The sequence below is a fragment of the Cryptomeria japonica genome, chromosome 3 (genome assembly GCF_030272615.1).
Source record: "Cryptomeria japonica chromosome 3, Sugi_1.0, whole genome shotgun sequence".
NCBI lineage: Eukaryota > Viridiplantae > Streptophyta > Pinopsida > Cupressales > Cupressaceae > Cryptomeria > Cryptomeria japonica.
In genome coordinates this window covers 4,247,701-4,261,199 of record NC_081407.1, presented here as the reverse complement: position 1 = coordinate 4,261,199, position 13,499 = coordinate 4,247,701, and the positions used below count along the sequence as shown (strand labels likewise).

The 13,499-nt window shown below is 37.0% G+C and overlaps 1 protein-coding gene across 3 annotated transcripts in view; it reads left to right on the top strand.

Annotated features, from left to right (window-relative positions):
• LOC131041182 (mediator of RNA polymerase II transcription subunit 23) overlaps positions 1–13,499 on the top strand; it is a 316,846-nt gene that overhangs the window by 21,407 nt on the left and 281,940 nt on the right. For 2 of the 3 annotated variants that reach the window (XM_057974180.2, XM_057974179.2), the window contains exons 3-4: positions 10,896–10,995; positions 11,233–12,219. In XM_057974180.2, coding sequence (XP_057830163.2) covers positions 10,896–10,995; positions 11,233–12,219 — 1,087 coding nt within the window. Of the gene's footprint in view, positions 1–10,895; positions 10,996–11,232; positions 12,220–13,499 lie in introns of those variants that run through there. The other variant, XM_057974182.2, reaches the window with a different exon arrangement.

Below are 13,499 nucleotides of genomic sequence, written 5' to 3'. Positions count from 1 at the left end.
ATCTAATAGAAGTATATCTAGCAACAGGAGCGAACGTTTCCTCATAATCTATTCCTTCCTTTTGGGAAAAACCACGAGCTACAAATTTAGCTTTATATTTTTCAATACTACCATCAGCATTATGCTTAATTTTAAATAACCATTTAGAAGAAACAACAGACTTACCTTTGGGTCTGGGTACGATGTCCCGAACATCATTCTTGATGATAGACTCATACTTTTCATCCATGGCTAATTTCCAAGCATGATGAGTCATAGCTTCTTTGACATCGTGAGGTTCAGACTCAATGATGTTACACATTACATAAATGTAGTTGGCATGATTTTGAGGTCTCTTGCTATCTTTGAAGGTTCCTCTGGGAGCAGCAAATCCTTCAGCATCTTGAATAGTGTTTGTAACCCAAAGTGGCCTCTTCTTGCTGACCACAATATCCTTAGGTATATTTGTAGAGTCCATGGGTTTTGCTGGATCATCCTGAACTTCTTGATCCGGGAGGTCAATGGACTCCTTCTGTATCTTAGGGTTAGTAGCAACATTTGATTCTTGATTTTCAATCACAATATCATCATTATTAGATAATGAACCTTTAGATCTTTTGAATGCAATATCTTCTTCAAAAGTTACATCTCTACTTACTTCAACATACCTTTGACCTGAAATGTAGATCCTGAAGGCTTTGGAAGATTCATTGTATCCTACTAAGATGCCTTTCTTTCCAGAGGGATCCAACTTGACCCGTTTTTCTTTAGGCACATGAACATACACAGGGCTCCCGAAGATCCTTAAGTGGTTGATGTCAAGATTGATTCCTGTAAAGGCTTCTTCAGGGGTTACATTCTTTAGAGCACGATGAGGACATATATTATGAATGTAAACTGCTGTTTTGGATGCCTTCGCCTATAGGAAGGGTTGCAGGTCTTGATCATAAATCATGGCTCTTGTAGCTTCAACAATGGTCCTGTTCTTTCTTTCAACAACTCCATTTTGCTAAGGATTGTAGGGAACACAGAACTCCCTCTTAATCCCTGTCTCAATACAGAAATCATAAAAACTACTTGAGGTGTACTCACCTCCATTGTCAGACCTTAAACATTTAATTCGTTTTCCAGTAGTATTTTCAACCAAGGCTTTGAATTCTTTAAATCTATTTAAGACTTCTTCAGACTCTTTAGATTTAAGAAAGTAAATCCATGATTTCCTAGAGAAATCATCTATGAAGATAACATAATAAAGGAAACCGCTAGGAGATGCTACAGACATAGGACCACATAAATCTGAATGAATAAGTTATAACTTTTCTTTAGCCCTACTATCACTTTTATGAAAAGGGCTCTTCAGATTCTTACTCATTGCACAACCTTTACAAGCATCATCATGAGATAAACTAAGTTTAGGCATACCTTTGACCATTTTACCAAGAGTGGGAAGAGTTTGAAAGTGTAGATGTCCAAGTCTTCTATGCCATAGCTCGCATGATTCAGGGGCCTCATGAATGAGAGCTTGAATTGGGTTAGCTGCAAGCTTATACAAACTATCACATCTATTTCCAATAACACGAGCAGTTTTGAAACTAGATTTCTTAGACCAAGCAAGTACTTTCCCTTCAGAAAATGCTATTTGCAAACCCTTATCTTCTAAAGCAGAAATGGAAATAAGATTTCTTTTAATTCCAGGTACAAAAATAATATCACTGAGTTGTAAGGAAATTCCAGAATCTAGTTTTAAAGAGGTAGTACCAGAACCTTTTACCGAGTATCGAGCATCATCACCGATTACCACATGAAGGTTGGTATCCTTTTCTATCAGATCTGAAAGATGCTCACAGTAACTTGAGATGTGTCTGGAGGCACCATTGTCAATTATCCAAGTATCACTGTCCGTAGGAACGTTGCTTGATAGAACAAAAATGAGAAGATAGTCCTCATTTTGTTCAGCAACTTAATTTAAATTGGCTTCCCTTTCCTTAGGATCATTCTGACAATCTCTAGCATAGTGACCATACTTATCACATCTGAAACAATGAATATGGGAGGAATCTCTTGACTTCTTCCTTGGATCGTAGGAGGAGGATCTAAAATCTTTGCTTCTCTTTTCTTTCTTCCAATGCCCACCTTTCGTAGACTTGGCTGTGAGAACATGATTATCATCTTTGTGAGAGTTCTTGAGTTTTCCTCTTACCTCAATTCGAGATTCCTCTTCAATGCAATCAGATTGAAGATGCTCAAAGTTGGGACGTTCAGCTCTTCCACCAATGCTACGAATGAATGGTTCCCATTCATCAGGTAGACCATTTAATGCAATCATGACAAGATCTTTATCTGAAATTTGGCAATCCAGAGTACTTAGCTTGTCCTTTAGTTCATTGATCTTCATGAAGTAGGCCATGATTGAGTCTTCTTCTTTCATTTTGATGTGAAGTAGTTGCTGCCTTAGAGCAAGAGCCCTGCTAAGGTTTTTGACTTCATATATCCCTTCCAAGTGTTTGATCATTACCCTGGTAGAAGCAAATTTTGATATGACGGTGACAAGATGATTTTCGACTGATTCAATTATGATCTTCCTAGCCTTGAGAGAGTCTTTCTTGAACTGCTTCAGTTCTTCAGCATCTTTAGGAGGGGACAACCTTTCTTCTTCTACAAATTTAAGCAGTTCATTCTCTTCGAGAATCAATAAAATATGGACTTTCCAAGCAGCAAAGTCAAGGGCTCCATCAAGTCTATCTTCAACCCTCAAACTTGACATTTTAATCTAAAAACAAACAGCAACTAGATGCAACAAATAATTTACTGAAATCTGAAGTTGGTAAAACCTTAGCTCTGATACCATGTTAGATTTGTGGCTCAGACCAGCAATCAAACTTTCAGTATTTAATTATTTGCTAATTATTTGTTTGTTATGCCAAAAAGATCGCAGAGGCATTTATATCTGCTTTGTAATTATCTATGCCCTCCACTGTGGTGTTGATTGGCATAGGATCTTTTCCGAAGTTTGTTTCTATGGGCCATCATTTATTGGTGGGGTTGCGCCTTGTCTTTAACAATATTTTTTGATTAATCCTCCAAGGGTTCATTTGTCCTTTCAATCGTCTTTAGAGGTATGAGAGTTGTATTAGTGGGGGTTGGATTCTTTTGTTAGGGCACCTTAGGGGTGGATCCATTTGGTTTGGCCACAATTCCTGGTGTGCAATCAACTTTGGAATGCCCTTGGTTCAAGCAATTAGTGCAATGAGTGGGAGTTTTGTCAATCTTGATTCACTGCATCCACCTCGAATTTTGTGATGATTTCTAACTCATCTCATCGGATGGAATTCAAATCCATTTCTACTTAATCTGCACGTTGTTAGTTAACAGATTTTGTCTTCCCAAAATAATTATAATGACTCAATATGCCTAACATGCAAGACAAACAAGAAACTAATAGTTGGAGAGATTGCTAATTGAATCAACAATCTTCCTCGGAATTTTGGAGGTACAACTCCCTTATAAAATCTAATTCTAATTTTCTGGGGCATGCTTTTAACCAGAAAGCAGGAAAGGCAAACTAACATCTGCACATAGCTATGACACAGATGTGATTATAAACTTAGAAAGAAAAGGAATCTCAGATAAATGACACAAAGTTCACTCAACACCCACAGGAGATAATTAGGAAAAATGAGCAGCCATTCCCTTTAGATGATATCATTACTTCTAGACTCAAAGTTCTCATAATAATCACACTGACAATCTAATATGACAGGGAAAAATAATCAAGAATGATTGCAGATCACAAAGTATATGACAATCAAAAGGAAACTTAATGGAATGCAAAGACTCGGAAATTTCCTTTATTTTCTTAACACATTCAAAGATTTCAGAGACTCTACATTTGTACATAAAGATTATGATTCCAAAGAAAAACACACTGCCATCTCTCCACTGCAAAGCTAGAACAAAAATGCTTCCTTCTGATCGAGTCTCACTCATATGACAAAGCATAAGGGGGATCAAAATTCGCCCCTTGCATAATCTATTAATTACATACTTCAATCAGCCTTTTCAGTTTTTGTAACTGCTTCTTTTTAAAAGAATGAAATAACCTTTTCACATTCACATGAAATTGCTGCTCTCAAAATGATTTAAAACATCTTAAAATGTTTTAAATTATTGTATATAAACTATAGAGAAATTGAGAAATTTTTAATTTTTCTTGCAGCGACTTTTGAGTAAATTCAATGCGGGTTAACTGAGCATCTTGGGGCCATAAAAGTTTGTGAGTAGTTATGATAATTAAAATAAAACATGGGTCTATTAACCATTTTTGAACAACTCACAAAATTGAGGTACTTCTTTTGTAAATTGGCCCTGCCAACCATATCGCTCCAGAGAAAATATCAAAATAACATATTGTATGAGCTCGTATGGCCATGAAATTAAAACTAGGGGGCATTTGAGACCAAAATATTAGGTGGGTTGCTTTTAGATTTAAGAAATTTGCAACTTTTTTTGGATGCATTTTTAGACTTGTGAATCAATGATGTTGAGAAATCGGGAATTTTTGGAACACTGGAACTATTGGGAAGTTGGCCATTTTTGGAAGTCGGGAAATCGGGAATTTTTGGAACACTAGAACTATCGGGAAGTCGGCCATTTTTGGAAGTCGGGAAATTGGGAATTTTTGGAACACTGGAACTATTGGGAAGTCTGCCATTTTTGGAAGTCGGGAAATCGGGAATTTTTGGAACACTGGAACTATCGGGAAGTCGGCCATTTTTGGAAGTTGGGAAATTGGGAATTTTTAGAACACTAGAACTATGGGAAGTTGCCCATTTTTGGAACACTAGAACTATCGGGAAGTCGACCATTTTTGGAATTCGGGAAATTGGGAATTTTTGGAACACTGGAACTTAAAAACTTGAAAAAGGCCGACTATGAACTAGGACTTAAAAGTTTAAATTTGACCAAGTTCAAAAATGGACCACAACACGTATATTCCAAAACCTCCTTTCGTGAAATTTTCGTCTGCTTTGATGAAAGAGCCTATCACATCTCCAATCTCTCTCAAAGCCTCTTTGCACCAATATTTTGAGGGAAGATTGTACGTTTGATCCATAAGGGAGTCTTTTTTTCTTTCATCAATGGATCAAAATTCAAAATCCAATCCCTTGTGTAAAACCCTACTTCATCCATCATTAAAGGGTCGCTATTTAGGATCCTACTTTTTTCTTTTGCCAAACTTCACTCGATGAGGAAAAAATTGTTTGGTAGGGTTTTAATCTGAATCTTTAGTCCTCAATTTTCCTTCATCTATTTTTGAATTCTTGCCTTGGTTGGCTATTCACCCGCCTATTTGGTGAAGAAAGCGCATTCCTTGAGACAATTCATCGAAGCCTAAATTGTCTTTGTTCGGATGACAATTGTGTTGTTGTTCTTAGGTTTCTTGCATGATGAATTGGATTGGAGGCTTGCCTTCAGAGTCTGCCTATCCATGGAATGGGGAAATCACCTCTTCCATTGGCGAGTGTTGTTTGGAGCAGAGAGCCCTTCATGCTTTTGGAGGTTCGTTTGAGAGCACTTTCTTTTGCCAAGTGGAATTCTATTAGTACTTGTGGCAATGAAATTTTGAGCATTGACGTTGGTTTGCCTAATATCCTTGTCATCAGACCCTCTATCCTCCTTAGTATCCACCTTAGCATTGATTAGCAACAAATCTACTTCGCCTTTTGGCTTAGGGATATTTATGCTCGCCATACATGAAGCAAGGGACTTCTTTGTTGCATATTTTATTTCATATTAACTTTTTAATTTAAATTATTTACATTATAAAGTGATATTATGCCTTAATGCATTATTTCTTTTTGTATCCATCTAATTATTATTATTATTTTTTGGTTGAAACAAAGCCATCAATATGGAGGACACACATAGTTTTTATATTTCTTTTTATTACATTTTCAAAATTTTCTCTGTGTAAATGTTTGGCAAAAGTTTATATTTACTAGAAAATAGAAAATAATTACAACTAAATAAAATAATTATAAATTATACTATTTGGAAAGCTCATTATCTTGAAAAATCTCATATTAATTTAAACTTACTTTGATGACCCTATGAACTTGTTCTCAAGGTTTCCTTCTTCCTCCTCTTCATCCGATGCTGACTGTACGAAGGGGTTGCATGTTTGGTCGATAAGGTCTTCACACACATTGTCTGGGAGTGTTAGGTGTCTTGCAAGTTCCACCCACTTGCTCCTTGTTTGTTCATTGTTGGTGAGATACTTCTCCTCTTGACTTTGACTTCAACTGTTGCTTCTACTTTTTCTTCTTGGTGGAATTGGGATTTCCCTCAATATTCCTTTGTTTTCTGCTTCGATGATTCTTCTTAGTCGTCTTCGTTGCTCCCTTTGTTCTCTTAGTTGATCAGATCTTCTTATCGATCCTTTTGTAACTTCTTGACTGCTTGGGATACGTCTTCTATTTATGTTCGGTTGCACAAGCATTTGATTTTCGAGATGCATCTCTTGGTAGTATCATGTTCTTCTTCCTCACTCCGATTTCGTTCTTCATACGGTTGTAGTATTTCTTGTCTACGTTGTTCCCGATCCCTCTCTTCTAGAGGTCTCGAAGGGTAATAAAGTTACGTGCAAGCAACCTTAGCAGTCTCCAAAGAAGATTGTCAACTTCACTTACTACAATTAGGTTATTCTTGATGGCGCTCTTAGGAACCTCTTGTTGGAGAGCTTCCCTTCGAACCTACAAATTCACAAATGTTTACTACCTAACTCTACCAATTATAGAACTAAAGAAAAATACAAGTATAGAACAATTATGCATTTACAACAGTATATCAAAGATATATCATTCTTGTTCTTATTTATTCAATTATATGTAGTAATTACAATATTCATATGCCAATCTCAAATCGACTGTGAATTTGTGACTATGAACCCAGATACAATATAAAGCAGGCTACATTGGTTAAAATAACCAACCATTGGTAACTACCAACCATCAACTGGTCGGGAACTACCAATTACAATACATAACACCGACTTAACAAAACATAAGGAAATAAGCTTTCAGCCGATACAATGTTTTTGCTTTTATTACTTGGCAGATTACAAAAATTCAATGACAAAACATATCCATTGAGTCCACAAATGAGAAAAAAGTGTTTTTATTGAATTTGATTTATTTGAATATAAATTGAGTAAAAATTGCATCATCATGCAGAATCCTAATACACTAGTTAGGTAGATGCTTTATGAATTTACAATGATTGCCTTTGAAAATTATTATCAAAATTCATAAATTGCATATTACAAGATTCTACATCTTCCTTTTCCCTAGTCAAGTGAAAACTTGGGGAGATGTTCTAAACCTTGCACTTTGTTGTAGCACCTCACTCGACATTGCAGGCAATGTTTGTGGTTCCAACTCAACCACCATCCCGTTGCTAGAAGACAATGACTTATTTACCTAATCACTTACCTCCTTTGATATATCCTCTACCTTTCTTGCGTAAAGCTAAAGGTTGTATTGTATTTTATGATAATAATGGTATTTGAATTTTTGATATTGATAGTATTATACTTCATCATTGATCAATGATATTATGATAGCGATAAAGTTAATTGTTTAAGTTGTTGATTTTGGTTTCCATTCCCAAACCTCTTGACTGTAATCAAATTTATTATATGACAAGAGATCCCAATAACTACTAGAGGTTTGGGAGTGGAGACTTAAATGGGTTTGAGGGGTAGTGCTCCTCATGGGGGTCTAGGGGTAATGCCCCTAGTGGGGTGGGTTGAGGGGCAACACTCCTCATTGGGGTTTGGGGGCAACAATTCTATCACCTTATAGGAAAAATTATGTTTTGTGAAGAATATTTTCTCATCAAGTGCTATGTGAGGAAGTGTGAGGGGCGTTTGTGCATTTATAGGGCAAAATTACAACTTTTTTTTGACTATTTTCTCACCTCTTTTGTTTATTTTCTTGTTTTGCATTTTTAACACATTTAGCAAATTTTTTTGTCAAATTTGCTGAGTTTTCGATGAGTACTTGCCAAAAACTCGGTGAGCCAAATTGGTGAGTTTTCCAATGAGTAACTCAACAAGGCAAAAAAATGGTGAGTACTCGCCAACTTGGCTAGTACTTGTGCCAATTATGATATTAATGTATTCATTGCAAAGAAACAGGACTTGGACTCGGCTCGGACTTGGCAAGGCCGACTCGGACTCGGACTCAGGACTCGGCGTCAGACTTAGCTGGACTCGGGAAAGTGAAAAACTCAAGAAATTTAGAGATTTTTAAAGATTTAAAACTTGTTTCAGGCACCCTTTATTGAGTACACCTTAAAGACACAATAACATCATCAAACTCGGCTCATTTGATTACATACACAAGTAGACATCAATCACATAAGCATAAACGCAAATTGTAGCTGAAGGAAATAACAAACATAGATATATAAATATTGTCAAATGTATACAATATTACAAAACTCATGGAATAAAAAATCCATGTCATCATATGATGATCATCAAATGTTTCATACAAATACCAAAGGTAAATACAACTACAAGCCTATGGCTTAGAGGAGCCTGCACCCTCCGGCCCCGGCCCCCTGCGAAGGCATCTAAGGTAGGTCTTGGATGATTCGACAGCCATAGCCGCTCCCTGTGACACCATGCCATGCTCACCAACATCAGGAACATCCGTGTCACTATCTGCCTCTGAATCTCCTGTCTGTGCTCGTGCTCTCCGCTCCTCCTCTACCATGGCTACAGTCTCAGCCTCTAAATCTACCTGGTCGATCCAAGTAGTGTCAGACTTGGAGCTTAAATTTTCCCTACTTCTATCGACGCAGTTTCCCCCCATATTTTTCGACGGGGGTTTGGGGGTAGCGCTCCGTGAGGCCAAAAAAACTTATTATTTAATAAAGGTGTCGGGTGCTATTTTTCTATTGGCTGACATGTTGTAACCCTAACTTTTCTCATTCTCAGGCAAAGGTTGTTGTGAACAAAGACGATACCATTCATTTAAAAAAAACTTTTTAAAATGTATTTTTTTTGTCATTTTACTAACCCAGCCAGTAGTCGAGTTTGGGGCTCGGGACTCACCGAGTTTTTCGAGTTTGAGCCAAACTCGCCAACTCGGCGAGTCTGGCGAGTTTGCTCGTCAGATTCGGACGAGTCCGAGTCCGAGTCCCAGAGACTCGACGAGCAGGACTCGGACTCGGACTCGCCGAGTTTAGGCGAGTCCGGGGGAGTCTCGTTTCTATGATTCATTGTACCTACTAAATCGTTGGCCCTTATTTCTCTCTCTCTCTCCTACACACATTGTGATATTGACCGATTGTTCTACACAAGCAATAAAGTGATAGTGATAATCTTGTGATAGTACCCATTATGCCTGCCAAATCTTTGCTCCCTGTGTGTGTGTCTATCTTTGGGATGTCGATCTATTGTTATATTGTTTTTTTTTAATACTCTTGGCAACAAGTTAACAAGATTAGGACATTATTGGTTAAACATGGTTCTAGAGGATTGTGTTTAATACTCAAGATTTTGATGAGTTCTAGGTCTCGTATAAGCTTTTCATGAAAAGTTCAAACAAGGAAAGAGAGGATAAGTCGAATTTCGCTAGATCATTTATGTTGTTAGAAGGGTCTTGAAAAATTATCAAGGATATATGACATGATTCTCGGTTGAGACCATGGTTGAAAAACTTAGACTAAACATTACTCGGCAGACTCAAAATCTTTAAAATCCCAAGACTTGGCAATAACTCGGGGAAAATATTGGCAATAACTTGACAATTTTATTGAACATTTTAAAATACATAATTTTAAAGAAATATTCTCAAAAAAGCCATATTACTCAATTTGTAGATCATATTATTGATTTTCATCATATGTAAATCAAAATTAGAGTTGAATATATATCATAGACCCCAATGGGGTTGAGGGGTAGTGCCCCTCATGGGGGTCTCAAGGCAATGTCTCCAACGGGATTGAGGGTTAGTGCTCCTCATGGGGGTTTGGGGGCAAGGCCCTCAATGGTGTCAAGGGTAAACACCCCTTGGGTTTGGGGGCAATATCCTCGATGGGGTCGAGGAGTAGTGTCCATCATGGGGTTCGATGGTAGTGCCCTTGGCGGGTTCCCTATGATGATATAAGGTGGGGTCAAGGGGCTGAGCCCTTGCCACCAAGTCCAAATTAAGGATTTGAAACCACACAAACCTTCATGGTGCACACCATTTTCACAATTTTATCATCAAGAGAAAAACTAGTTGTTTGTTTACAAAAATGTTTCAAAAATCATATAAAAGTTGCTGGCAAGTTTTTAGATGAGTAACTCACCATGGCTTTTGGCGTATGAGTAGTTGCGATTTTTGTGAGTATTCTATGAGTTTTCAACTATAGTTGAGACAGTTTGTTTATGTCCCCCACAAGAACATCAAGTGAGGAACTTTTGCAATTTCAGTATTCTAGTGACGGGTTGAGTGGAAAAATGATCTCCATCAGCATCAAATAGACTTAAAGTAGATTTGCAGAAGTTCATTAAATTGAGTTAAATTATTGAACTTATCGTTTGTCAAACAAAGATGCTTCAAGTGTCTTTATTGTCTTTCCATTATGTGGGCAACTTTTCAAGAATAAGTAGTTATGACATCTTTGATAAGCTATTAACTTGCTGTGTTGTTTTATGCATAGTATAGGCTTCTATTTTTATTTTTGTTGTTGATTGGCTTCTGTTCTGACCTTTATTTTTTAATAAAAAAGTTTACAAGTTTGTATTGAAGGACTTAGAAGCATAGCTAATTGTATTAGGTTTTTTGGTTTGCAGCAACAAACAAATGACAATACCATGCATTCTGGTATTCTAATTTTTTTTTTTAACTTTGTACAATTAGACTTCAACTTCGCAAGCGAATCACTGCCATAAACAGAGATTTACCACCAAGAAATGAGCAGTTTCTCCTAGATTTCCAGCAACTTCAAGCTCAGTTTTTGGTAAGATTTGAAACACTTCTCAATCTTAAGTTATTTCCTATTGTTTTCTTTTATGAATGTCAATTTGTTTTGTGTATATGAAGAGTTTGATATGATGTTCTCTGCCTTATCATCTAATTTCTTCCCTTTTGCAAGTGGCAGTTCATCGTTAGCTCAAAGAAACCAGAATCTGATAGTATTATGCATGATATTCCACCCATATTGATTTGGTCTGAAAGTGCTGTTTATTGATTTCAGGATCAGGAACAGTTCCGGTCAGCAACAGAGTCTGTACTTTTTGCTTTAATTGTGCAATGCAACAGTCACACACTTCAGGCAGATTTTCTTCTGTTTGCTTTGCAAATGCTGTCTAGCATAAATTTTATAAATTGGGATTCATTTCTGCCATCTCTCCTTTCTGCGGTGTCTGCAGCAGAAACTTCACCTTCCCAAAGTGGCCAAATGAATGCTGGTACACCATCCGTCAGTTCAGGAGCAGCAGGGAACACAATTCCAAATTCAACTTTGCCCAATTCATCAATGACACAATCTTCCAATCCAGCTTCTCCATTGACTTCACTGAATATTATTGGGACACCTCCCCATGGGCTGGTTGATGCAGCAACATCTATCTATCAATCTCCAGTTAAGGGGTCTGATCCATCTTACACTGGACAACAAATACTTTCAAGGGGTGTTGGTCTCTCAAAGTGTTCTGTAATGGGCTCTCTTCGGCAAATTGTTTGTAAGGTCATCCTAGCTGGGCTTGAACATAATCTAAAACCAATTGCCCATTCTGATATATTTTCACACATGCTCAGTTGGCTGCTCAACTGGAATCCAAGACAACAAAATATGAGTGATGAACATGATAATATGAATATTCGAAAATTTGAGAGATCCTCTTGTAACTGGCTGCATAGCTCCTTGAGTGTTGTATGGGCTTTGGTGGATGAGGATAGATGTCGAATACCTTTCTATGAGCTGCTACACAGTGGCATACAATTTGTAGATAATATACCAGATGATGAGGCCTTATTTGCTTTGATCCTAGAAATCCATAGAAGACGGGACAAAATTGCTATCCATACACAAATGTTAGATCAACACCTACATTGTCCATCTTTTGCCACACTCCGCATTGCAGCTCAGATATATCCAAGCATTCCTGGAGAGCCATTGCCAACAATTCGCTCTGCGCCACTAACATATCCGAGTGTTCTCGGAGAGCCATTACATGGAGAGGTACAACTGCTAACTTTCCTTGATTATGCATATATTTCAGCAGGTTTTTAAAAATAAAATAGCAAATATGTTTTGTTTAGATGTTGGATTTAATATATGTTTTGCAGGAAAATATGTCCCCAAAAGCATTTAAAATTGAAAATATGTTTTATTTGTAGTTACTGTGCACGAACTTAAGTCATGGATGTATTCTCCAGGGCTTTGCATTTGCTACATCCTATTTTATTGGAAATCCCTATTGTTTGGGAACATTAATATCTATAGTTAACTTCTAATATCACATTGTCTTACGACTCTTACCCATTTCTTGCTTATTCTCAAAATTGTGTTGCTATCGCATGCATAACATATATCAACTGGAGTTGCTAATTTTATTTTAACATTAATTATTGAATTATTTCCCAATGAGAAGCATAAATTAACCAAAATATCTATTACAGAATACATGTTCCAATCATTAGTTGATAACCATGATATTGACAGGAAATTCTCAACAACAATTCACTATTCTGATTTCAAATTCAAATGGACAGAAAGACAACTGAGTGTTCTACATTCTTAGATATATTCGATTCCTTGAAAAATCCTTATGACTTTAAAATAAAAATTGTTAGTTTTAGTGATCAGATTTAGGTAAACTCAGAAATTAACTTAAATGTAAACACACAAGAGACACAAAACACAATATACCCTGGGAAAACCCAGCATCAAAGATCCAGATCAGAACTATGAGCAGATTACAATAGATCAGATTACCTATCCGATTTAGTTCCTAAGCTAGGGCAGAACTTTGCCTGATCAAACCTCTGATGTGCAGGCCTTAATTTGCCTGATCATGAGCAGAACTTCAGCATCATAAAGGAAGATAATTACTGCTCAATCTCACCCAGCAAAGCTCTCAACAAGTTCGCACAGGTCTGCCCTCAATAATGTCCAGGTTCGGATCTGAATGAAGACAGTTTACAGCTCGGATAACATGCAAGTTCGCACAGCCTCCATAATCAGATTTGCACTATTTAGGAAGACAAATGTTTGCACATTTTGCACAGCAATAGAATCAGATTCGGATCTGATGGAATGACCAGTAAGTGCAAGATGAGTTCGCTGTTCAGATTGAACACAATTTTGCTCAGCCATGAAATGCAGATTCACTTCAATCAGACTGATTAATTCGCTAGGTATAATGCAGATCATAATATTCACTTGACCATGCTTGATCATATGTGCTTGATGTGTGTATGAATGAATGATTGTCCTTGTATATATATGTAACCTTGCCA